Source organism: Microtus oregoni, unplaced genomic scaffold (assembly GCF_018167655.1).
Source record: "Microtus oregoni isolate MIOR12 unplaced genomic scaffold, Mior012 000092F_ref0000046, whole genome shotgun sequence".
Lineage (NCBI taxonomy): Eukaryota > Metazoa > Chordata > Mammalia > Rodentia > Cricetidae > Microtus > Microtus oregoni.
The window spans coordinates 1,226,063-1,251,407 of NW_024544604.1; the positions used below are offsets into that span (position 1 = coordinate 1,226,063).

The 25,345-nt window shown below is 43.2% G+C and overlaps 1 protein-coding gene across 1 annotated transcript; it reads left to right on the forward strand.

Moving 5' to 3' along the window:
- The first annotated feature begins 271 nt into the window (after window positions 1-271).
- On the forward strand, window positions 272-4,414 carry LOC121442624 (ubiquitin carboxyl-terminal hydrolase 27-like). The gene is given in 3 exon segments (XM_041644230.1): window positions 272-342; window positions 1,966-2,254; window positions 2,330-4,414. Coding segments are annotated over 3 exon segments (2,445 nt in total).
- The last annotated feature ends 20,931 nt before the right edge of the window (window positions 4,415-25,345 follow it).

The following is a 25,345-nucleotide window of genomic DNA, read 5'->3' on the forward strand; positions in this document are numbered from 1 at the left end:
AAGAAAGTAACAACCAAGTTGTACATTTTCCAATAGGGGGCATTTTTTAAAATAAAAGGTACTCAGCTAGCTTTTGGTATATGTATGTATTTATTTATTTATTTAATGATTCATATTTGGTGCTTCTTTCCTGCTAGCTGTCCTAAAGACACTTCCTCAGAGTGTGTATTCCTTTTAGGGAAGCCAAATCTGATTCTAACCCTGGGGTGTCTTTGGCTCAGTGCTGGGTCTCCAGCTTTTAGCACAATACCTGGCTGTGAATAGGCACTGAATGAACATCTGTGGGGTGAATGGTGGCGGAGCCATCCACTCTCCGAACTTGCTGGCCTGGGTGGTGTCCAGGTGCGTCTGTGTGCTTTACAGGAAGTTGACTAGTCAGGCAATCGGGTCACAGAGCTATTGTTCAAGGGCAACATTCCCAAGTATGGAGATCTTCAGGCTTCTTTGTCCGTTGTTAGCCTGTGAATATAGGATGAAGGTACTCCTTGTCCCCTGCTCCCATTTGTGCTCGGTGAGCTGTCATTTGCAGCAGCCGCCTCCACAGCATTCCTTAAGCAGTCGCACGGTTGCATTTCCTGTAGTTACAGGCAACAAAGGGCAGGCATTTGTTGGAATAATGATTAAGGACCAGGAAACACAGCTGACTTAGGAAAGGCTAGCACAAGGCAGCCTTGGGCTAGATGGGAACCAGACAGCCTCCCCAGCGCTCCAGGTTCCTGATTAATCCCCAAGGAGTCTGACTTTGCTTCCTCTATGAAGCGACTCAGGTGAAGGTTGATTTCCAGGGGAGATCAGCAACACTTCGTTGTACATTGCAGGCAGCACAGACCCCTAAAGTAGGGCAATGTGCCCAGGAACAGGTGGCTACCACACTGACACATCCCACTCTTAGATCACTCTCTGCCTTTGACCCCCACATGCTGATACCTGCCTTTGGCTACACCCTCTGGAAGCAGCAGTTGCATCTGGCACCCCCAGATCTGCCCAAGACCTGAGGGGCTCGCTCTAGATTCCTGGGCTCCATACAGCAGTCCCCACCCCGGACACGTGGCAACTCCACAGATAGCCCTTCAATTTCTACCTGCTGTTCACCCCAGACTCTGCTAAACCGTAAGGATCCCAGACTTTGTAGTTTGGGCCCCTTTAGCCTAGGGGAGGTGCCACCTGTAGGGGTGGCCTTGTAGCCTCTGGTTTCCCTGCTGACTTTGGAGTGGAGGTTTCTGCCCGCAGGCTACTCAGTGAGGGCAGTGTCTGGGGCCAGCAGTCAATCATCCCTCCCAGGGCCTTTGGAGGCTGAGGTGGGGGCAAGGTGTCAGCCCAGGAAGTTTAGATCACTGTTGTGATAGTCAAGGGAGCCAGCCACTTCAAGTGGAGCGGCCTTGGGAGTGCCATGGTCCCCCTAGACCTGAGGTCCAGGCCTGTCCATAGTGGAGTTGAGGTTTCAACGGTTCTGGGAGGGCAAGAGCTGGACCCCGAGGGGAGACTTGGGGCATTCTTTGGGCAGGTTCAGCTGATAGATGTCAAAGCTTCTGCCTTTATTCTTCACGACCACCCTGTGAAGGGATATTTCACGGCCTCAGAAACGTTTCTGGGCAAGACAACATTATCGCCCCCGGGCCCCACACGCTAGGGGAAGATTGCACCCTTGAGGGCAGTATGAGAGGGGAGGAGACGGCCAAGGGGGTCAGAGCAGCGATTGGAGCTGAGAGCTGGAACCGCCTTAAAGAGACTGCGCGGTCCCCGCCCCACTTCCCGCCAGCCTCAATGAATTAGAGCTGTGTTTCCCAAACTTGCCTGAGCACTAGCAGCCTCTCCGGCTCTAGTTAGAGATCGGGGTTCCGGAGTGCCTCCCTTCCAGACTCTGATTCAGTAGGCCTGCGGGTGGAGCTGAGGAATCTGTAATTTTAACACGCTCCCCCACGTGATGGTCGTGAACAAGCAAGTTTGGGAAATATTGAATTAAAGGAAACGGGGCCTGGCTGCAGAAGCGGCCTCCGCTAGGGGGCTTCGGCTGGAGCATTCCCGGGGGCGTCGCCTGCTTCCGCTGCTGCCTCCTTCAGTGAAAGTCCCTCTTGGGTCCAGCTGCCAGAGCCACCGCGCTCCCACAGGCCGAACGGGAGACACCCCAGGTCTGCGTGGCCCCCGTGCCACCACGCCCAGTGGCCGCCGGAGCCCCACGAGCAGGGGGAGGAGCCGCAGCCCGTGGAGGCGGAGGAGCCTGGAGGAGGCGGAGACGGCAGAGATGGCAGAGAAGGCATAGAGGAAGGTGGACGTGGAGAAGGTGGAGGGGAAGGTGGAGGCGGCTGGGAAGGTGGACACCACCGAGAAGGTGGAGACCGCAGGGAAGGTGGACGCCACCAGGAAGGTGGAGACCGCGGAGGACTCGGGCCCTGGGGCTGAGCTCGGGCTGGAGCGGGAGCCCGAGCCCAAGCCGGAGCCCGAGCAGGAGCCCGAGCAGGAGCCCAAGCCCTAACCAGAGCCGGAGCTGAAACCTGAGCCCGAGCCCGTGCCCTTACAGGAGGCAGAGCAGCAGCCTAAGGGGGAGCCCGAGCAGGAGCCGAAGGATGAGATCCCAGCGCAGAGCGGCGGTGGCGGCAGCGGCGACGAGGTTCCTCCCCCCACCCTTCCCTCCGATCCGCCGCGGGTCCCCGATCCCTCTCCACGCCGCAGTCGTGCCCCACGCCGCCGACCCCGGCCCCGGCCCCAGACTAGGCTCCGTACCCCGCCGCAGCCTAGGCCACGGCCCCCGCCCCGGTCCCGGCCCCGGCGCGGTCCTGGGGGCGGGTGCCTGGATGTGGATTTTACCGTGGGGCCACCAGGTTGTTCCCACGTGAACAGCTTTAAGGTGGGAGAGAACTGGAGGCAGGAATTGCGGGTTATCTACCAGTGCTTCGTGTGGTGTGGAACCCCAGAGACCAGGAAAAGCAAGGCAAAGTCGTGCATCTGCCATGTGTGTGGCACCCATTTAAACAGACTCCACTCTTGCCTTTCCTGTATCTTCTTTGGCTGCTTCACAGAGAAACACATCCATGAGCACGCTGAGACAAAACAGCACAACTTAGCGGTAGATCTTTATTATGGAGGTATATACTGCTTCATGTGTAAAGACTATGTGTATGACAAAGACATTGAGCAAATTGCCAAAGAAGAGCAAAGAGAAGCCTTGAAATTACAAGCCTCTGCCTCGACAGAGGTTTCTCAGCAGCAGTGTTCAGTGCTGGGCCTTGGTGAGAAATATCCCACCTGGGAAATGACCAGGCCTGAGTTCGAACTGCTGGGACACAACCCCCGAAGAAGAAGAATCGCCTCAAGCTTTACCATCGGCCTACGAGGACTGATTAATCTTGGCAACACATGTTTTATGAACTGTATTGTTCAGGCCCTGACCCACACTCCAATACTGAGAGATTTCTTTCTCTCTGACAGGCACCGGTGTGAAATGCCCAGTCCAGAGTTATGTCTGGTCTGTGAGATGTCTTCGATCTTTCGGGAGCTGTATTCTGGGAACCCATCTCCTCACATTCCCTATAAGTTACTGCACCTGGTGTGGATACACGCTCGTCATTTAGCAGGGTACAGGCAGCAGGATGCCCACGAGTTCCTCATCGCTGCCCTAGATGTTCTGCACAGGCACTGCAAGGGCGATGATGTTGGCAAAGTGGCCAGCAATCTCAACCACTGTAACTGCATCATAGACCAAATCTTCACAGGTGGCCTGCAGTCAGATGTCACCTGTCAAGCCTGCCATGGTGTCTCCACCACTATAGACCCATGCTGGGACATCAGTCTGGACTTGCCTGGCTCTTGCACATCCTTCTGGCCTATGAGTCCAGGGAGGGAGAGCAGCGTGAATGGGGAAAGCCACATACCAGGCATTAGTACCCTCACGGACTGCTTGCGAAGGTTTACAAGGCCAGAGCACTTAGGAAGCAGTGCCAAAATCAAATGTGGTAGTTGCCAAAGCTACCAAGAATCTACCAAACAGCTCACTATGAAGAAGTTGCCAGTTGTTGCCTGCTTTCATTTCAAACGATTTGAGCACTCAGCCAAACAGAGGCGCAAGATCACTACATACATTTCCTTTCCTCTGGAGCTGGATATGACACCATTTATGGCGTCAAGTAAAGAAACCCAAATGAATGGACAGTTGCAGCTGCCAACTAATAGTGGGAACAAGGAGAATAAGTATTCCTTGTTTGCTGTGGTTAATCACCAGGGAACCTTGGAGAGCGGCCACTACACCAGCTTCATTCGGCACCACAGGGACCAGTGGTTCAAGTGTGATGATGCCGTCATCACCAAGGCCAGTATTAAAGATGTGCTGGACAGTGAAGGCTATTTACTGTTCTATCACAAACAGGTCCTGGAACTCGAGTCAGAAAAGGTGAAAGAAATGAATACACAAGCTTACTAAAGCATCACGCAGGCCTACCTGTAATGGAAGATGACAACACTCGTACTACAGCGGGCATCGAGATTTAATTGATCTACTTGACTGAGGCCGATGGGCCTGACAGAGTAAGAATTTAACAGTACCCAGTGTCCAAAAGGTCCTGATTGGAAGAGAAATAGGAGAGGAGGGAGAAGAGGCACTAGTCTAAACAGTCATGTGAAAGAAATGAAAGGCAGGAATGTTCTGGGTGGAGAAGGTAGAGCAGGGAAATTGTGACACTGGCTCATATCCTATATTCCTCCAAAAGATTGTGTGGGAAGGTGTAGGGGGGGAGGGGGGTGGTGTTGGGGGGGTGTGTGCCCTTGTAACCGTAAAACATCTTTCTCCATGGGTGTTTCAGCTTCAATTGACCAATCACATAACAGTTACATGTTTGTGGGAGGAAAAGGACAAGTTTATTAAAATGTAGCCCATTGTGTACATGGGGCTGAAAGCAGGACAGTGAAGGAGGCAGGGACAGCTCATTGACAAACACCTTTGCCAGTTTCTTTGTATTTGTGATTTTTGTGCTATTAAATGCAGTATTAAAAAAGATAGCCCACGTGGGCTAGTGAAAAGAGAAAAATAAGGGGGCTTGTAGAAGGGGAGCAGGTGCTCCAACAGTAGAGAAGGCTAGAAATGCTGTAAGGTAAGCATTTAACAAGGACAGGCCTCAGCTGACAGTGTAGTGTGTGTGTGTTGTTGTTTTTTTTAAAGCTGTATGATATACTTGAGCAAATCAGTGAACTTCTTTGCGATTGTTTTCTCATCTGTTACATGCAGGTAATTCCTACCTTAAAGCGTTGTTGTTAAAGATTAAATGCTATAAACTGTGTCAAAGTCAAAGTAAAAGGCTTGGAACTTTGTAGGGACTCAGTAAACATTTGTTGGATCTGAATCTGAAACTTTTTTGGACTGGGCCATAATTCATCGGAGGCGTCAGAGGTGAATGCCACGAACAGAAATGACACACCAGGTCACACGCAGTCATACACATGAACAATCCTCGCGGTCTCTCCCACGGCAGCAGACTCCATTGTGTGTAGGGCATCGTAGTCAGTGTCACACCTCAAATTGGTGGTTGGGGGCAAAAAAATTATCACGTTTTGTCCATTCGAAAGACAATGACATTACTTCAATGAATCAGCAATACAGTGGTGGGATTCTGGGGATGGTATAACACATCCACACAGTGGTGTTTGGTGCCCCCCCTTCAGAAAGCATTGTGAGTATAGCTTTGATATTTACCAAGAGATTAGAAGAAAGACTTCCAAAACTTACTTCAGAGATGCTGGTAGAAAGGCTTGCTACACTGGACAGAGCAGCCTGCAGAGAGTTAAGCTGAGACAGATGGGAAGACCTTGGGATGGGGAAAGCACAACTCATCCTTTCTTCAGCACTGACTACAAAAAGTAACTGTTGCCTGGAAAGGCCTTGGAGGCAGCTCGGTGTGGACCAGGTGCGTGGGCAGTGGATCCAGTGTCTCCAATAAACAGCAGGGTTCCCAAAGGCTTTCCAGTCCTACTTTGTAGCAAACTCATTGGGAAATAGAGACTTTTGTAGTTGTGGGTTTACTCCAGTGAGCTCATAGGTTTTGGTTGTTTATTTCGATGCTAGTGATTGAACCGAGGGCCCTGTGTATGCTAGTCAAGCACTCTGTCACTGTGCTACACCCCCCTCCAAGTCCCTCCATGAGAGCTTTTAAAGACAGGATCTAACACCTGGCACAGTTTCTGGCACATAATGAGCAGGTACTTAAAACATTTACTGGGTGGATTGATGGATGGATGGATGGATGGATGGATGGATGGATGGAACAAACACACTCCTTCTTTTCATTACCCAAATGTTTTCAGCACCACAATCCTCAGAAGAAATGCTTTGCTGTTACATTGGGTGTTTTGGAGGATGGGGGAGATAAATAAGTGGGTAGCTCCGGGTGACACTTCCTAAGTTATTTGGGCCTGGGTTTGGTAACCCGGTTTAGGAAGACACAGCTATGTCCCCATTCCTCATGTCTGCCATGGGGAAATTCAGTCAGACGTGCCAGCAGAGTTTTGACTGCGTGCACAGAAATTGTCCTTTAGCATTTACAAATGTTTTATTTGGAAACAAATTCTAACTCACAAAAAGTAACAAGAACATTTTTTACTCTCTACCCAGATTTACCTATTAACATTTTTTGCTCCATTTGCTTTATCATCCCATACGGGCACACCTGTGTTTGTGTGTGTGCACATCTGTACATGAACTCAATATGGATAAAGTACATACGTCAGGGCCTTTTGTACTGAAGCACTTCAATGGGCGTTTCCTAAGAAGAGACATGCTCCATACACTACCACAGTGGAGCTTTAGAAAAATGAACATTATTACAGTGTTTAATTTATCATTTCTAAGCCGAGTTTCTCCCTTGACCAGCAAATGCCCCCCTTTCTAGCATTTCTCCTGTTATAGGATCTGGTCTAGGGAAAAGGGTTATGTTTGTCAAGTGTCTTTCGTCTCTCCCCTTCAATCGGGAGCATTTCCACAGCCCTGCTTTGTCTGCTGACAGTCCCATTCTTTAATAGAGCATTCCTCATTTTGAGTTTTTTGCATACAGAGGCTGTCATGTAAATGTCCTGCATGCAGGAATAGTTGTAAGAGGAGCTCACTGACGGGATACCAGTGAAGCTGACCTCCTTGTTCCTGTGGGTGGAAGGCACAGACCACCAAAGCATCTACGGCTGCTACTTCTGGCTGAACCTCATATCCGTATCTCAAAACAAAACTACACTAAACACCTCATTCTTCAGGAACAGGGCAACTTGTCCCAGCACAAAACCTAGTCTCATGCCGCTGCTCATTACCTACCCCCAAACGGAGTCATGGAATCTGATGGTAGCTGGGCATGCTTTTAAATCATGCCACCAGGAGACCCAGAACACCGCCTCTTCTGCAGGTACGTATTGACCTGGAGTCCAAACTGAGATTCAGGCATGAGAATGTCGGGCGCATGACCAGGCATCTTCACAACTGAGGTTGCCAAGGGAATCAGGACGTAACAGTCAGGCATATTCACCAGTTTTTCCATGTCGAGCACAGAGGCAGTGGTAGTATGGACGGGAGAGAGAAGGGGTAATTACATCTTAAGCGGCTGCATGAACAGAGTACACAGCAGCAAGGCCTAGCATGAAGAAGCATGCTAAACTGCGTTGCCTCTGACATTCACATTCGCAGATAAGAAAGATAAACTGGCTTGAGACCTATTGAACTATGAGGCAGAACTGGGTTATTTTACTTGAGCTGGTGTTTCTGTTTGAGCACAAAGGAGTAAAAGCCGGTGAAATTAAAACTCATTTTTAATTTTTTCTAATAATTTTTATTACTTTATAAATAATACCATTCAAAATTTCCACTCCCCCCCCTCCCGCTCCCCTACTCACTCTCCTCCCCTGCAGTCCTAAGAGGGGGCAGGGTACCCTGCCCTGTGGGAAGTCCAAGGCCCTCCCCCTCTTATCCAGGCCTAGGAAGGTATGCATCCAAATAGACTAGGATCCCAAAAAGCCAGTACATGCAGTACAGACAAATCCCAGTCTGTACTTCTCAGTTGGCCCCAGTTGTCAGCCACATTCATTTTGATCCTATGCTCATTCAGTCCCAGTCCAGCTGGATTTGGTGAACGCTCATTCTTTAACTCAATACAAACTGCAAAAAAAAAAAAAACTGATTGATGCATATATTTATGATCAGGGTACTGAAGAGCACAGGTAAAAGATGACTGCTTGTAACTGAGGCCCCCAGGAACCTAGAGCTGAGAATGAGGGACCATAGGATGGCCTCTTACATTAGCACCCATTACATATTCTTTCTCCAGTTTCTTGGCCTAAATCTGGTTGGAGTGGCAGAGTTCTGTTACTGCCGGTTTTGCTGGACTAGCCAAATACTGGAGCTGACTCTGGCCTGCAGGTCACGTTGGTAAACGCCTCACTAGACTCTGTGAGTGCTGATAAAGGGTGCCGCCAGCCAAAAGTTCTTGCCCATCAGGAAAGAGTGGCACCTGTACACCTCCCCCGCACTAGAACCAGTGCTGGCACGTGAAGGCTCAGGAGCCTCTGATAATATGTAGCCCAGGGCCCACGGTAGTTTGTCATTTCAGTTACTACCGCCTGCAGATTGCCCATGTATCGAGAAACTTTTGTGCTGACGTGTATTAAATAGACAACGTGTACATATCATTTAAACTCGATGAATTTCTGTAAAAATGAACACACCCCTCCCTGTAAACAGCATTCAGATTAAGAAACAGCATGCTTGTGACTCAGAGACACGAACCCTAACTTTGTTCAGGGTGGGTCTGTGTTATTTGTCTTTGTACTTCCTATAGAGGCATTTGGTCAGGATGCGCTCTTTTATACAGGATAATTTTATGAGTTTGGGATATCAGGGTTTTTTTTTTGTCATGAAAAAAATCCTGGGAAGTTCATCATTTTTATCCACTGAACTGAATATAGCAATCCAAATTCTTCTCAGTGATTTCTGGAGTTTGAGACTCAGTAGACAGGGGATAGGGGTCTCGAGAATGTGCATTTCTGTCACATTCCCAGGGGGTGCCCATGTTGACTCTGTGACCACATTGTGGGAGCCACTGATCTTGCCTACTTGTTTTTTACTTAGTGGTACTGGGAACCCGCGGATTCTACAAGATGCTTTGGGGGACTCCTTAGGAAGCGAGGGTTGTGAGGGGGGGGAAGGATATGAAGTTGGGGAGAAGCACATCTCAACCCCCATTTCAACCACAGCAGCTACTCTGTTTTCGATTTCAGGGGTTCCTAGGAATATTTATTTTTTTCTTTTTTTTTTAAATTTATTTATTTATTAAAGATTTCTGTCTCTTCCCCGCCACCGCCTCCCATATCCCTCTCCCAATCAACTCCCACTCTCTCATCAGCCCGAAGAGCAGACCAGGTTCCCTGCCCTGTGTGGAGTCCAAGGACCTCCCACCTCCTTCAAGGTCTAGTAAGGTGAGCATCCAGACTGCCTAGGCTCCCCCAAAGCCAGTACGTGCAGAAGGATCAAAACCCAGTGCCATTGTTCTTGAGTTCTCAGCAGTCCTCATTGTCCGCTACATTCAGCGAGTCCGGTTTTATCCCATGCTTTTTCAGACCCAGTCCAGCTGGCCTTCGTGAGTTCTCGATAGAACATCCCCATTGTCTCAGTGTGTGGGTGCACCCCTCGCGGTCCTGAGTTCCTTGCTCGTGCTCTCTCTCCTTCTGCTCCTGATTTGGACCTTGGGATTTCAGTCCGGTGCCCCAATGTGGGTCTCTGTCTCTGTCTCCTTTCATCGTCCTAGGAATATTTAAATAAGGGGCTCTGTTATTAAAATGTTTAAAGGCTGCGAATCACTGTGCTAAGAAAGCTTGGTTCCCAGGGCCATGACATACATAAAATACATGGGCAGTGTTTCTGGAACATAATCCAGCATCCGACAGAGACCAGGTCTCTTATATGCCTGTCATCTAGCTGCTTCTTAGGCTTCTTTGTCCCTTAAAGAAGTGGGTTTTTATGTGGACGAAATTGATAAGGAAAAAGTATAATTATAAAGGTGCAAAATCGCGTGTGTAAAATAGGGCTTCTGGCAACACTAAGATGGTATGAATAGCGCCTCCCCCAGTACAAACACATATTAACATGAGATGAACCATAACGAAAATTTAAATTTATGGAAAATGTCTAGGAAAACAAAAAAAAAAGCCAGCAACACTGAAACTATCCACTAGGTTCTTAATTCCTGGTATTCGACCCTAGGGGCAGAAGCTCAGAGCTGTGAGTCAACTAGTCACACAGCTACCAGCAACACAGACTCAAGGCCACCAAAGGAAGAAAAGTTGCAATTTATATTTTTTATATTTTTTTTTATATTTACATTTTTTATATTTTATATTTTACTAGATAGGCTTGTCCATTAAGAGGGGGTTAGAAAGAAATAATGATAGGCCTTTGTTCTGTCTTGAGCAACCAGGAAATAGAAAATTTCTGGGTATCTCACGTGTGAATGTGGATGGCTAAACTTACCCTACTGTGTCTTATGGGACCCACAGGTTGAAACATTAAAATAGAATTATTAAAATATCTATAATATAAACAAAAGCAAACAATACGCACAATGGATTTTGACAAGCCAGGCCATGTGGAACCTTCACAGAAAATGAAAAACTGCTCCAGGTGTACTTAGAAACAAGCAACGGTAAACCTAGAATCCCTGCATTGCTACATGCATGCATGTAAGTGTTGCAGTGAAACCCATTAGCTAGTACACTTAATATGAGTAACAGCTATAGTAAGAGAATCACTTGCTTTCTGGGACAAACTCCTACGTATTTTGTTCAATTCTAAGTGGTCAGCCCTGGACACATGTCTATATGAGCAAAGCTAAAATAATGGGTTATATATGCATGCATATATATAAAACAAATAATTTGAAAAAGAGATCATGAGCTTGGAAGGGGGAGGGAGGATTTGGTGAGGGAGGGAGTGGTGGGAATGATGTAGATGTCATAAACTATTTAAAATAGAAAAAAGGAGCACTACTCATAAAAACAAACAAACAAACAAACAAAACAGTTCTCGCAAGGAAATGATGTGCCCCGAAGGTGAGTCACCAGTTGGTATAAGGAGAAGAAAGACTGATGAGTGGGATAAAGACAATTTCAGAAAAAGAAAACTATGAACGCTTAGCAATAATAGACCCATACTAAATCCTGAGAGATAGACTTTAGGTAGAGAGAAAGGGAAAGCTGAGAGGAGTAAATACGAGACAAGGAACAGGGAAGAAAAGCTGTGACTGCGAGGAAATCGAAATAAGTAAGTCTCTAAAACAATATTGCTAGGATGAGAGGTACAAAAGTCTCATCTTGGGAGGCTGAAGCAGAAGGATTTCTGAAACTCAGAGATTAAAGACCAACCTGGACAACATAGCAAGAATCCATCTAAAAATAACAACAACAACAACAACAACCAGAAAAGCCTTTTGTAGTGGTGGCTCATCTCTGAACTTGAAGGGCTGAGGCAGGTGGGTCAGAATTGCAAGGTTAGCCTTGGCTATATAGTGGATCCCAGGCCAGCCTAGACTTAAGAGTGAGATCCTGAAAAAAATAAAATAAAGAAAAGCCCAACAAAACAGCTTAGTAATGATGCTGAGAAAGAGTTAAAAAACAAAAGCTACCACTAAACACATTGGAGTGCAAAAACATGCCAGACAGTAGGCTATTGTTAATATTTGAAACATTTTCAATTTTTTGTATTGTTTGAAAAGACAGTAGGAATATTGCCTGAGGTTGCACTGTGTTGTCAAGAATGTTTAAGCATTTAAAAGCCGGGACTTTTGAGGTTGGTAAAAGCATAGTTGGTAATTTGATTCAACCTTTCTACTCAAGTAATGAAAATTGCTGGATAAAATCTTTCAAAACCACTTTAAAATAATGCAGCATTAAGAAGACAGAAATTTCCAGGCTAATTATTAGATGAAAGGTTTAACTAGGCAGGTAAGATGGCCCTCTGAGTGCCTAAGCTAATTTGTTATGTGGGCATCTACCTATATTGCCTGCCTGAGCTGTCGTTCAGTGTGATAGAGGAAACTAAGCCCGTCCCCATACCCAACAATTCTGGGAAACCACACAGACGGCTGCTTTGGTGTTTAGTAGAACTCATTTGATAAAAAGTAATGGCAAAGCAGGAAGTGGTGTTAAAAATCCTTCCCTGACACTCCGATTCTTACATAGATTTATGCACCACTAACAATGGCCTGGGTCAACCAACAAACTTCAAGCCATGCACAGTGGTTTCCAGACAGGTGATACTCCAAGGTGCTCAGTAAAAACAAATGCAAAGCCTCTAAAGGTCTCAGGAACCCCCCCCCCCAATAAATATCCATGGAGAATGACCGGAGAGTATGCTGGGTAAGGAAATAAGGAAGGCAAATCCATATAGATCCAGATCATGGTTATTATACATATACTTGGAAAGAACGGTGTGAGCCATGCCTAAAGAGGCTGGGTGTTAATTTTAAAACAACTACAAAGAAGATAGCCTTTCAAAAGTGATATAGTGTTTTGGGAAAAAAAGAATTTGTAGAAGAATAAGCCAATTCAGTGACCATACATGGTAGAGTTGTGGACATTAGTGAAAAATGGAGTTACTGAGATAAAATTGAAATAGGAAATGCATACATTGCTATTTCTGAGGCAGCAATCTGAAAAATGAAAATATTTTCATGACTTCCAAACATACATACTAGAAGAAGGGGAAAGTGGAGTGATTGAAAGAATATGCCATCTCTAAGCTTTTTAAGGGAGAAGTGGGGGTGAGGGGCATCAAAGAAACTGAAGACAGGAAAGGAGAAGAAAAATCCAACACTGAAAAAAAAAACAAAGGTGAAAAGAGCACACAATTTAAAACCACCTGATTGAATCCAAATCCAAGTAGTGCAATGGGAGCAACGCGCATTTGCTAACTTCTCTAGCTAACAAATTGTCATGTTGGATTATGGAGAATAAAACCAGCTATGTAATCTTTAAGAGAGACATATCAAAAGCCTACAAGATCTCCCAGCGGGTCAAGATACTGCCTCCATAAGCCTGAGGGCTCTTGTTCCAGCTCCAGAAGCCACAAAGAGGTGGACAGAGAAAACCAATTTTGCAGAGTGGCCCTCTGCCTTTCACATACATGCTGTGGCATATACATGGTTTGACACATACACAGACAGACACACACACAAATAATAGTGACAATAATGAATTTAATCAAAGAGAGACACATTGAAACATAAGATTTGAAGTTTTTCATAATTTTTTACGGTATTTTGCATGCCGTGTGTTTGTATGAGAATGTCAGATCCCCCGGAACTAGAGTTGCAGACAGTTGTGAGCTGCCACATGGGTGCTAGAAATTGAACCCAGGTCCTCTGAAAGAATAACCAGTACTCTCAACCACCGAGTCATCTCTCCAGTCCCTAAGATTTAAAGTACTGAGGGACAAAAAAAAGGTATGGCAGCCCCAACTGAAAGAAAGCTAGTGAAAATCTGCTTTAAACTATACAAAACAGATTATAAGACCAAAATATGAAGAGAAACAGTTCAACAGGAAGATGTATGTAAGCATAACTTTCAGTAATGTACTTTCAAATTATATAGCAAAATGGGCAGAATTACAAGGAGAAAAGCTAACACATATATAAACACAATAGAAGATCTTGACATACCTACTTCATGGACTGATAAATCAGGCAAAAGTGCAATGGAAACACAGGTCTGAACTGTACAGCTATCAAGTGCAATCTAATGGGGGCACACGGGTTCTCTTTTGTGCATCTGACAGTATGCACACTTTTTTTCAAGCACACTTGTGTTATTGACCACATTCTTGGCTATGAAGCAAATCTCAGCAATTACCACAGAAGTGGTTTTATTCCTACCAATTCCCTAGCCATATTGTGGCTAAGTTAGAAATAAAAAGAAACGATAAAATTCCAAAAATTTTAATAATTTAAAGACAACTCCTAGGCGGAAAGAAAAATCACAGTGTAAATGAAGCAATAGAACTGATGATAACACAGGTGTCAAAATTTGTAAGAAATAATTAAAACACAGCTAATTAATAATCTATTTTCACAAGTTAGTCTCTGCATCTGGTTCCATCAGTTACTGGATGAAGACTCTATGATAATAGTTGGGGTATTCACCAATCTGATAACAGGGGACGGCCAGTTTGGGCTCCCTCTCCACTATTGCTAGGAGTCTTAGCTGGGGTAATACTTGTGGATTCCTGGGAATTTCCCTAGCACCAGGTTTCTCCCTAACCCCATAGCAGCTCACTCTATCAAGATGTCTCTATGACTTGCATAGTACCCTCTCCCTCCCTCCCTCCCTCCCTCCCTCCCTTCCTTCCTTTTTCTATAGTTTGCTAACACCCAGGACCACCAGTTCAAGGGTAGCATTGCTCACATGGGCTGGGTCCTTCCACATCAACCATCAGGAAAATGCACCACAGGCTTAACGCATAGGTCAATCTGGTGGGAACGTTTTCTCAGTTGAGGTTTTCTCTTCCAAAACAACAATAGCTTGTGTCAAGTTGGCATGAAACTAGCCAGTACTGTGAGAGTCTGAGGGAAAAACAAACCCCGACAGGGCTCTAGCAGTGTAACACAATGTATTTCTTTCCAACAGAAGTCTGCCCTTGAGATAGGGTAGTGCAGAAACTTTATCTTAGATGTTTTCTACCCCCACTCCAGGCTTCTTGAGTAATCCCATAGTTATAAGGAAGAAGAAGACTTATTGGAAATAAACTTGAAATGCTACAACAAGAAAAGTATTAGGGAAGGTACTTAAAATTACCAAGAAAAGCAGAAACATTTGTATAGGTCACAGTGGTCAATGCCCAGGGTTACTAAGAGACTGAAATATAATCAGAAGAGTATAGCCCAGTTCCCTTCCCCAGCACTGGCTTGCCACATCAGCTAGCCTCCTGTGTAGCAGTGACTAACACTGGGAAGAACTGCAAGGCAGATTCTCTCTGAGGAGCAACATGGAAAAACATCCCAAAACTAAGAAAGGAGGCTAAAATAAAGACATTAAAGGACTTGAAGCCTCTTGTCATTTCAGCCACAGCAGACATTAAACATAGTTTATATCCACTGTGTGTTTTCTGTTCATCCTGGTTCCCTAGAGAGCTCTCACTAAGATAAAGGTGGAAGACTTATTTGAAACAATGATGGGGAGCTGGAGAGGTGGTGCAATGGTTAAGAGCACTGGCTGCTCTTCCAGAGCACCTGGGTTCAATTCCAAGCACCCGTGTGGCAGATCATAGCTGCTTATAACTCCAGTTCCAGGGAATCCAACATCCTCATACAGACAAACATGCAGGCAAAACACCAATGCATGTGAAATAAAAATAACATAAATTTGAAACAATGATGGCTAAAAAAATCTCAAAGTAGCAGCAGGCAACAAACCTCAGATCCAAGAAGCCCAGAGAACACTGAGAAAGATCAAACTCTTAAAGCTCACCCCTAAGCATAGAACACCAAAGACAGTGCAGATATTGAAATAAACCAGAGAAAGCAGGTGAATGGATAACTGACTCCACAATGCTAAAATGGCCGTGGGTAAAGTAGTAGAAGAGATGACTGATACTGTGGAATGCTAAAAAACACACACACACACACACACACAAAAAAAAAAAAAAACCTCAGAAATTGATGGCACCAAAGATCTTGGAAAATAGTAATGATAATAGGACAAAAAAAATGGTTTTGTTGAAAATTCAAGCAACAACACACACTGTTGCTGGGAAGGTGACTTAGTCATTACATGACTCACAAGCACAAGGACCCAAGTTCAATCCCCGACATCCATATATGAAGCTGGGCATAGCAGAACAGAGCTGAGCTGGGGAGTCAGAGAAAGGATTCCAGGAACTTGCTGGTGATCCACTCCAGGTTTAGTGATAGACCTGACCTCAAAAAGTAAGGTAGAGAATGATTGAGGAAAACACTCAGCAACCTCTTCCCTCCACATGTACCTGCATGGATGCATGTACACTTGAACACACACAACACATACACACGCACACACATGTGGGATCCTGTATTTTGTGAATATGTGTTGCTCTCATTGGTTGATAAGTAAAGCCACTTTGGCCTATGCCAAGGGAGGATAGAGCCAGGCAGGCAATTCAAGCAGAGATACAGGTGAAGAAGGGCAGAGTCTGGGAGATGCCAGCAGTCACTAAAGGAGCAAGATGCCAGAGCACCACTGGTGAGCCATGGGCCATGTGGCAATACATAGATTAATAGAAATGGGTTAATATAAATGTAAGATCTAGCTAGCAATAATACTGAGCCATTAGCCAAACATTTAAAAGTAATATTAAGCCTCTGAGTGGTTGTTTGGGAACTGGCAGGCAGGAGAGAAACTTCCATTTACAACACACAAATAAGATCCCAAGACTAAATGGTTTCCTTGGTAAATTTTACCAGATTAAGAAATTAACAATCCTCTACAAACTCAAAATTAAAAAGAGAGGGAATACTTCCCACTTCATTCTAAGACTCTGACATTGCCAATACCAGACAGGGACATCACACAGAAAGGAAACTACAGCTCAAAATACTTTATAAAAACAAATGTAAAAATCTTCAACAAAATATTAATACTAAGTCAGCAGCCTATTAAAATGATTGTGTGCTGCATCAAAATGACGTTTATTCTTGGATGTAAGGTTGGTTCATGTTCCGGATATCAGAGACAAGCATGCATAAGACCCCGGGCTCAAACATTGGCACTACAAAAAACGATATGGAAATAAAATACAATATAATACACAGTGTTAATATAATGAATGGAAACATGTTATTATATCAATAAATACAGAAACATATTTAACACAAAACAGGGATAAACAAAAGATGGAAAGATAAGGGAAAATTAGAACCCTCATATATTGCCAGTGGAAATATAAATAGAACATTGCTTAGTAAACAGCCTGTCAGTTCCTCAAGGTGTTAAACATAGAGTTACCATATGGTCTAGCAAGTAGATGTCTAGGTATATTTTCAAGAGACAGGAAAACATACACTCTCACAAAACTTATGTGCAAATGCTTATAACAGCATTATTTATTGCCAATATGTGGGAGAAATCCAAATGACCATCAGCTGATGAATAGTGGAACAAAAATATGGCATACCTTTGTAATGGAATAATAGATATATCAAGGACGATGTGTTGATACAATAGGAGTAAATCTTAAGAAGTTCATGTTAAGTGAAAGAAGCTAATACAAAAGGCTTCCAATTACACACTAGTAGTTTCTGAGCATTGAGGGAAATAAGAGTGACTAGCAATAGGACTGGAGAGATGGCTCAGTGCTTAAGAGCACTTGCTGCTGTTCCAGAGGACCTGGATTTGACCCCAGCATCCTCTTGTTGGCTTGCAACTGCCTGTTAACCCCAGTTTCAAGGAGATTCCACACCCTCTTCTGGCCTCCAGGGTACCACGCACACACATGGCACATATATAAGCCTACAGGCAAAATATCCATATATGCCAAAAAATAGAAGAGTGACTAGCAATAAACACAGAACTTCTTTTGGGAGTAATGATAATATTTTGGAATCAGTACTGATTTCCTCACAATGTTGAGGACGTACTAAAAGACAGTGTAAGTTTTGTGGTATGTAAATTATGTTTCAATTTTGAAATGTAGACTATATTAGTAGACTTTTTTCTAAGAGTTATGAAGATTCGAAAAATAATACATGTATAGTCTTTAGAGTATTTCCTGGCACCATACTAAGTGTTCATTAAGTTAAAGGTGCAAGTCTTTTGAGGAGGAGCTGAGTGGCTGGGCATAGTGGCAAAGGCCTATAATTCCAGTATTCAAGAAGCTTAAGCAGGATGGTCAAGAGTTATAGGCCTCCCCTTTGGTACAGATCAAGACCCTCTCTTAAAAATGTGTGAGAAAAAGAAGAAAAAGAACAATATGTACAACTTCTAGGAATTTATCTTCCAGGTATACTTTGCTCTGATGTAGATATGCTTCTTGTATATATCTTGTTTATACACCTTCACACATACATGTATAATGTTATTTATTAGAACATTGGAAACAGCCAAAATTTCTTTTAATAAAGGACTGACTAAATAAGTTATGTCACCTCTACATAGACTAAAATGGACTAAAATGCAATTGTTAAAAATGAGAAGGCACTATCACTAACACAGAATGATTTACGGAATATATTAATTGTAAAAAGCAAAGTGTAGAAGAGTAACCATGAAATACTTCTGTCACATGTGAATACAGTACCTGTTTTTCAAATGTAGTTTCTATTACATAAGCTGTATATGTGCATCTGGTATGTCTGTCCATATATGTATATATATATATATATATATATATATATATATATATATATAGAGAGAGAGAGAGAGAGAGAGAGAGAGAGTAGGTGGAGTCAAAGAGACTCCATGTAGCTGCTGATACGCAGATTAATAGAAATGGGTTAATTTAAGATGTAAGGGTTAGTTAATAAGAAGCCTGAGCCAATAGGCCAAATAATATGGTAGTATAGTTTCTGTGTGATTATTTGTGTTGGGCAGGAAATGAAAGAGCAGTCCCCTATAAATGGCACCCATATATTTGGGGCTAACCCACGTGGCCAGCCACACACTTCGGGTCCAGGTGCCTATATGCCAGCTCAGGGTCAGGAAGAAAGTAGCTGAGAGCATGCCTGTTGCTCAGCACCCATGCCTGGGCAAGTAGCTGAATCAGGTCTACTAGGCGTGCACAGGCAGGAAAGTATGGTGGATTCCCTTGACCATACACAGAGACATTTCCAGGCCTTGCAGCATGCTGCATGGCCGATTTAGCGTTTACTCAGATAAAAAAGGGTTTATGTGCTACATGGTGCTTCCCAGAGTTGAGGTAGTGAGCACAGCTCCCACCCAACAGTTCCAGAGCTGGCAGTAAAGTACCTCCGCCATATCGAAAGGCCAAGAGAGGTGGAGCCAGCATCCAGGGCTGCTGCACTGCTTACCATTTTAAAATGCTCCTTGTCAGAAAAGGATTTCAGGTACACAATAAGACAGATTCAGACATAAAAGACCTCTAAATGAGACACAGTGTGTTTAACAATGTGCATAGGCTTGGGCGAGAGAGGAAAGAGTATAGACAGTTATAAAAAGAAGTAAAATCTTTAAAGAAACAGTAAAAGTAATATAAAAGAGTACAGACAGTCAAATATTAAAGAAAAAAGAAAAATAAGCCACACAAAGATGGAGAATACACAGAGAGTTTGGATTATGCATATTGTTGTGTTTTATTTGAATTTTTTGACTACAGAGAGACATTTGTTTCTGGGAGCTGCTAAGTTAAACCAACATAAAGGTATCTTGACTTCAAAATTTGGGTCTAAGGATATGTTGCTTTGAAAAAGAGGTTCTGTTTTTGTTTCCACAGAAGATGAGACCCTGTGGATTCCTTCCAGGCTAATGTGGTTTGATGGAACAAGACCCCCCGAAAGTTCTCTGTAAATCCTAAAAATATTTCATCCATCAAAAAGCAGAAAGCAGTTTTAAGAAAACTATGCCCAAATTCTCAAAATGATTTTTTATAAATGTTTATTTTTATTTAAAAGGGGTTGAGTATAAATCATTAATGGTCACAGTTAATCTCTTTTTTTTAAAAAAAGGAGATATGATATAGAGATGGATATTTGCATTGGTATGGATCTTGGTCTACTGATACAAATTTAAGGTCAATTTTGTTATATGTATTTCTTCTCTTGCTTAAGGTATTATGTTTAGATAGCTCATTTAAAAAATGTAATGTATAATTAAAATTGCAGATTAATAGGTACTCATTTATAATAGTCAAACTTGTAGTCATGTTAGTTAGGTTTTCTATATACATAGAGATATATTTCAGTTAGATAGATAATCTTCAATACTTCAAAGACCTATGGAATATTGCATTAAAATGTTTTAAGAACTTAGACTTTTCTCAAAAGTGAAATATGCCTGCTTCTGGCAGCACCAATTACTCCAGAGAGGTTGATGGGCATTTTAAAAACTCATTATAGAATTTGCCTTCAATGTGACAAGGTTAGCCATTTGGCTAAGAAACTGCTCTTGTCTGGATTGCTTGATGGTATACTATATAAACTGAATGTTTAGGAAACACAGAAAAGTCACTGCTGAACTTTCCAAAATAAGGATGGTCCTTCAGGGTTCCTGCTTCACAGAAGGAACTGCCAGACATTCTGCAGGATACAGAAGAAAGTGATTGACAAACTGCCAAAGTAGGCAAAACAGACTTTCAAATTTCTTGTTTCATGGAAGTCTGCTGGATACTACGGGCCTGTAGGCCGAAGATGGATGCCCCAACGTTACAGAAGAACTTTGGGGACTATCCAGGCAGCGAGATGTCTCTGTCAATTGTAGAGTTTTGGAAGTTTCTTACAATGAACTTCTTGTTTTCTTAGGTAATATCTTTCTGGGGTCTTTGAAGAGTTGAAGACAGATAGTTATAATTTTCCTCAGTCATGATAAAAGATAAATTAAATATGAAACTTGGGAACTCACCAAGGCCAGCTGGCCTGGGTCTGAAAAAGCATGGGATAAAACCAGACTCGCTGAACATAGTGGACAATGAGGGCTACTGAGAACTCAAGAACAATGGCAGTGGGTTTTTGATCCTACTGCACGTACTGGCTTTGGGGGAGCCTAGGCAGTTTGGATGCTCACCTTAATAGACCTGGATAGAGGTGGGCGGTCCTTGGGCTTCCCACAGGTCAGGGAACCCTGATTGCTCTTCGAGCTGATGAGGGAGGAGGACTTGATTGGGGGAGAGGGAGGGAAATGGGAGGCGGTGGCGGGGAGGAGGCAGAAATCCTTAAATAAATAAATTAATTAAAAAAGAAAGAGAAATATAAAATATAAAAAAAGTTTCACAAAGATAAAATAGATGATAGTATATTTTCTTTAATTTTGTCAGATACAAATAGACTAAATATTGTAACTGTAATTCTTGCTTGAACCTGTTTTGTTATTTGTAATTTAACTATATTAAAGTTAAAATCTTCCCTTTTACTTAGACAGAGAAGGGGAGATAATGTGGGGTGTCCTTCTGTATATGTGCTTTTATTGGCTAGTGAATAAAGTTACTTTGGCCTATGTCAGGGCAGAATATAGTCAAACTGGAAGAGATACATAGAGAGAGTAGACAGAGTCAGAGAGATGCCACATAGCTGCCAAAGGAGGAAGACGCCAGAACAGAACCTTACCTGGTAAACCACAGTGTTGTTGTGATATACAGATTAATTAAAATGGGTTAATTTAAGATTAACTTAGTTAATAAGAAGCCTGATCTAAAAGCCCAAGCAACGTTGTAATTAATATAGTTTCTGTGTAATTTGATTATTCGGGTCTGGGCAGCCAGGAAATGAAAGAACAGTCTCCTTCTACAGCCTCTTCAACCTCCACAAACACCAGCACCAGCTGGGGACCAAGTGTTCAAATTCCCAAGCCCATAGGGGACAGTTCTCATTCAAACCATAATAGAACACAACAAATATAAAGGAGAGTTCTTCTCCTAGAACAAGCAAATTAATATAATTTGAAGCAGAATATTTGTTTTAGTAAACCCATGTCAAGAATGTGAACTATTGTATAATATTTTATTTTGGGTTGTAGAACTAGCCTTTAGGGGTTGAACTATCTCTCAGTTCCTACATTACAATATTTCAAACAGATGCCTAGTACAACAAAAATATGAATTGTTATAAAAAAGGAAGCAGTTCAAGACCCATGCACGGAACCTGTGGGTATTGAAGAAAAGAGAAAGCAACCCAAGCAAAGACAAATGGGAAGGAGCATGGATGAGAAGATCTTTCCAGGAAATGCCAGAAATATTGTCGACATCATGATGTGAGACAGATACATGATGGCTCTTTAGGAGGGTACAATGTGGGATTATAAAGGTTCGAAGAAGATAAAACACTGAGATATTTTGAAATCAAATTTATAAATCCCAGAACAATCTGGAGAAGAAAAACAAATTGCAAAGCCTTAGTGGAAGTCAGACAGATCAAAGAATATGGATCTCCAAAAAAAAAGCCAAAGGAAAACACACCAATCAATTAAAAAATACCAATATCACCAAGCAAAAAACCAACTACAAGTGATGAGGTAGATAAATAAGGCTGTTGCAAGAAATCCCACAACCCACTTCCAACACACAAATTTGAGATAATAGATATAGTCACCTTCAAAAATCAAGGAAGGGAGATCCCGCATTCCAGGGAAAAGAACGAAGGTAAAGTTTGGTTAGAAAGTCTGAAATGAAGCTGTACTGCCTCAAAAGGGCATCAGACTTAGAATAAATTTGAAAATGCCATGCAAGGGCAGTTTTTTGGGACCTCTTGAAGACCACAAGATTTTCCTGGAAACTCCTGCAGTCTAAACTCTTGTTACTGTAATTCTTGGCCGTATTTGAATTAATCATTCTATCAAGTGCTCAGATGAATTTTTCTGAGGCTAGATGACCTATAATATTATAACAGATTGTATGTAGAAGCAGATTTGAGACTCCTGCTGCCTTCTATTGAACCAAACAATAAAGAGCTTTGCAAAACAATGGAATTGAAGATTTTGCTTACTTCTGAGCCATAGTTCTTTTTCCCCTTTAAAAGGCTTATACAGTGTATGATGTCTTTTTTGTATGGTTATTTTAAAAAGAATTAATGAAATAAAATCTGCTGCTGGGCCCATGCTGATTTGAGAGGTATATACTGCCATCCGGGTCCATGGTGACATCTGGCTCCAAGCTTCTGCTGCTGGCCGTACCTAGTTCTGTGGTCTTGATGCACCTAGGTCTGTGTTGATGTCCATTGCGTATGGTCCATTGCTTATGTTACCATGAGGGCCCATGAGAACCATGTGTTTAACCGTGTATTGAAGTACAAGGGACTTGTTGAGCAGGCTCCACCCCTCCCTGACCTGCAGAAAGTTACTCACCCCCCAGAGAGTTGACCCTGTTCCTCCCCAGTTCTGGGATAATGAATCCTGATGTCCCTGGCGTGGGAAAGCTGGCCCTCCCCCTATTAGGAGAGTTGGCCCCTCACGCTTGTGGGAGCTGGCCCTGCCTCCTCTCCTGAGGGTAGTGGTCCCAATGTTTGGACTGACCAAACTCAGCAGCCATCCAGGTACACATCCAGGGCTTTAAGCTGGCACACCCCAACGTCTACCCCATCTATGACCACCTGGTGTGTGTGAAGGGACTGGTCCTGCAGAGCCATGGTCACATAGTCTACATGACTCAGGGCGACAGTGGGATATCTGAGGAGTTTGGGTGAGGGTCAAGTGTTGATGGTGTGCTGGAGGTCAGAGGCCTTGAACCTGACCAACAACATGTTACATAATTAATATTTGCAAGTCAAGCTGTGTGGACAAAAGGGTCTACTGCGTGACACACTGCAGCTCCCAGTGCCACCAAGATGAGTGAAGGGAGATGGAGAGGCAAAGACGGAGGAGCAAAGTGTTTGTTTTTTCTCTTTTGTTTCTTTTTGGTTTGTTTTTTAGTTGAAATTGATATTCTTATTTGTATTTTTATTTATTTTATTTTTTTTCTTTTTGTTACCTTTATCTTATTTTTAGTATTTCTTTTTTAGTTTTCCTCTGGGGGGACACTCCAGGGGTGAGGGGTAGCTACAGAGAGATGGGTGGGATTGGTACATGATTTGAAATTCCCAATGAATCAATAAAAATATAAATGAAATAACAAGTTCTTTTTCTTTTCGTTTGCCTCCCCTCTGTACTTCCCTCCTCTCCCCTCCTTTCCCTTCACCTTCTCTCCTCTTTCACTCCCACCCCTTCTACCCTTTTCCTTTCTCCTCTCCTTTCCTTTGTTAATACAGTGTCTCATTTTGTATCCCAGGCTGTCCTCAAACTAATGATTGTTAAGGCTCAGACTTCTGAGAACTGAGGTTACATGTGTGTACCAATATGTTCAGCTCAAAAAAACTTCTCTTTATCCAAGAAATGCTCCATTTTGCTGTTCCTTTGTTATCCCTTTTCCCTACGCCCTGAAGATACTGATCTCTTCTGTCATTGTGCGTCCATGTTTTTGAACATGCCATACAAATGGAACTGCAGAATATGCAACACTCTGAGACTTGCTTCTCTCCCTCAGCATAGTGCCTTTGAAATTCAATTTGTTGGGTTTGCCCATTTTAGTGTCCGAGTAAGACCAGTTTGGTTATCCATTCACCCACTGAAGAACATTTGGATTGTTTCTGCTTTGGTGCTATTACAAACAAAACTACTATGAACATTTTTGTACGTCTCATGTGACTATTTCTCCAAGGTAAATGCCCAGGAGGCATTGCTAGATCATATGGTAAGCATATGTTTAACTCAAGGTCCATATGAAGAACAGAAGGAGGGAGAACATGATCAAGGAAGTCAGGACCGTGAGGGGTGCGTCCACCCACTGAGATGGCGGGACTGATATAATGGGAGATCACCAAGGCAGCTGGTCTGGGACTGATGGAGCATGTGATCAAATCGGACTCTCTGAATGTGGCTGACAAGGAGGGCTGAATGAGAAGCCAAGGACAATGGCCCTGGGTTTTGATCCTACTGCATGTACTGGCTTTGTTGGAGCCTAGTCTGTTTGGATGCTCACCTTCCTAGACCTGGGGGAAACAGGGAGGACCTTGGACTACTCATAGAGTGGGAAACCCTGACTGCTCCTTGGACTGCAGAGGGAGAGGGAGGGGGAGAGGGGAGGAGAGGAAAGTGGGAGGAGGGGAGGAGGTGGAAATTTTCAATAATAAATAAATAAATTTAAAAAAAGAAAGGAAAAAAAGAAGAATTTGAAATTGTCACCCAAAGCAGCTTTATCTTCTTGCACTCTGAAAAGCATGTCAGTCTTCTAGTGGCTCTGCAATATTGCTAACAGTTGGTTTTGTCTGTATTTTTCATTCTCATCATTTTAATCAGTGTGTAGTGGGATCTCAAGATGGCTTTAATATATATATATATATATATTCTTTTCACACATTTGTCTTCATCCACATAACCTATTTCTTCATGAGATTTTTCAAGTCCTTTGGCCATGCTTAATTGAAATTTTTAGTTGTTTTACTGTTATGCTATGTTTTAAACTACACGTTGGAAATAGATTTTCTGTCAAGTGCACTATTTGAAACCTGTTCTTCTGCCCATAGCTTCTTTATTTTCTAAACAATGTATCTTGCAGAATCACAGATTTTGATGAAGTCAATCTCAACATTCTTTTATGATCACATTTTTGGTATCAATACAAGACCCTTTCATCTAACACCAGGTTGCTGGAGTGTTTCTCCTTTGTTTT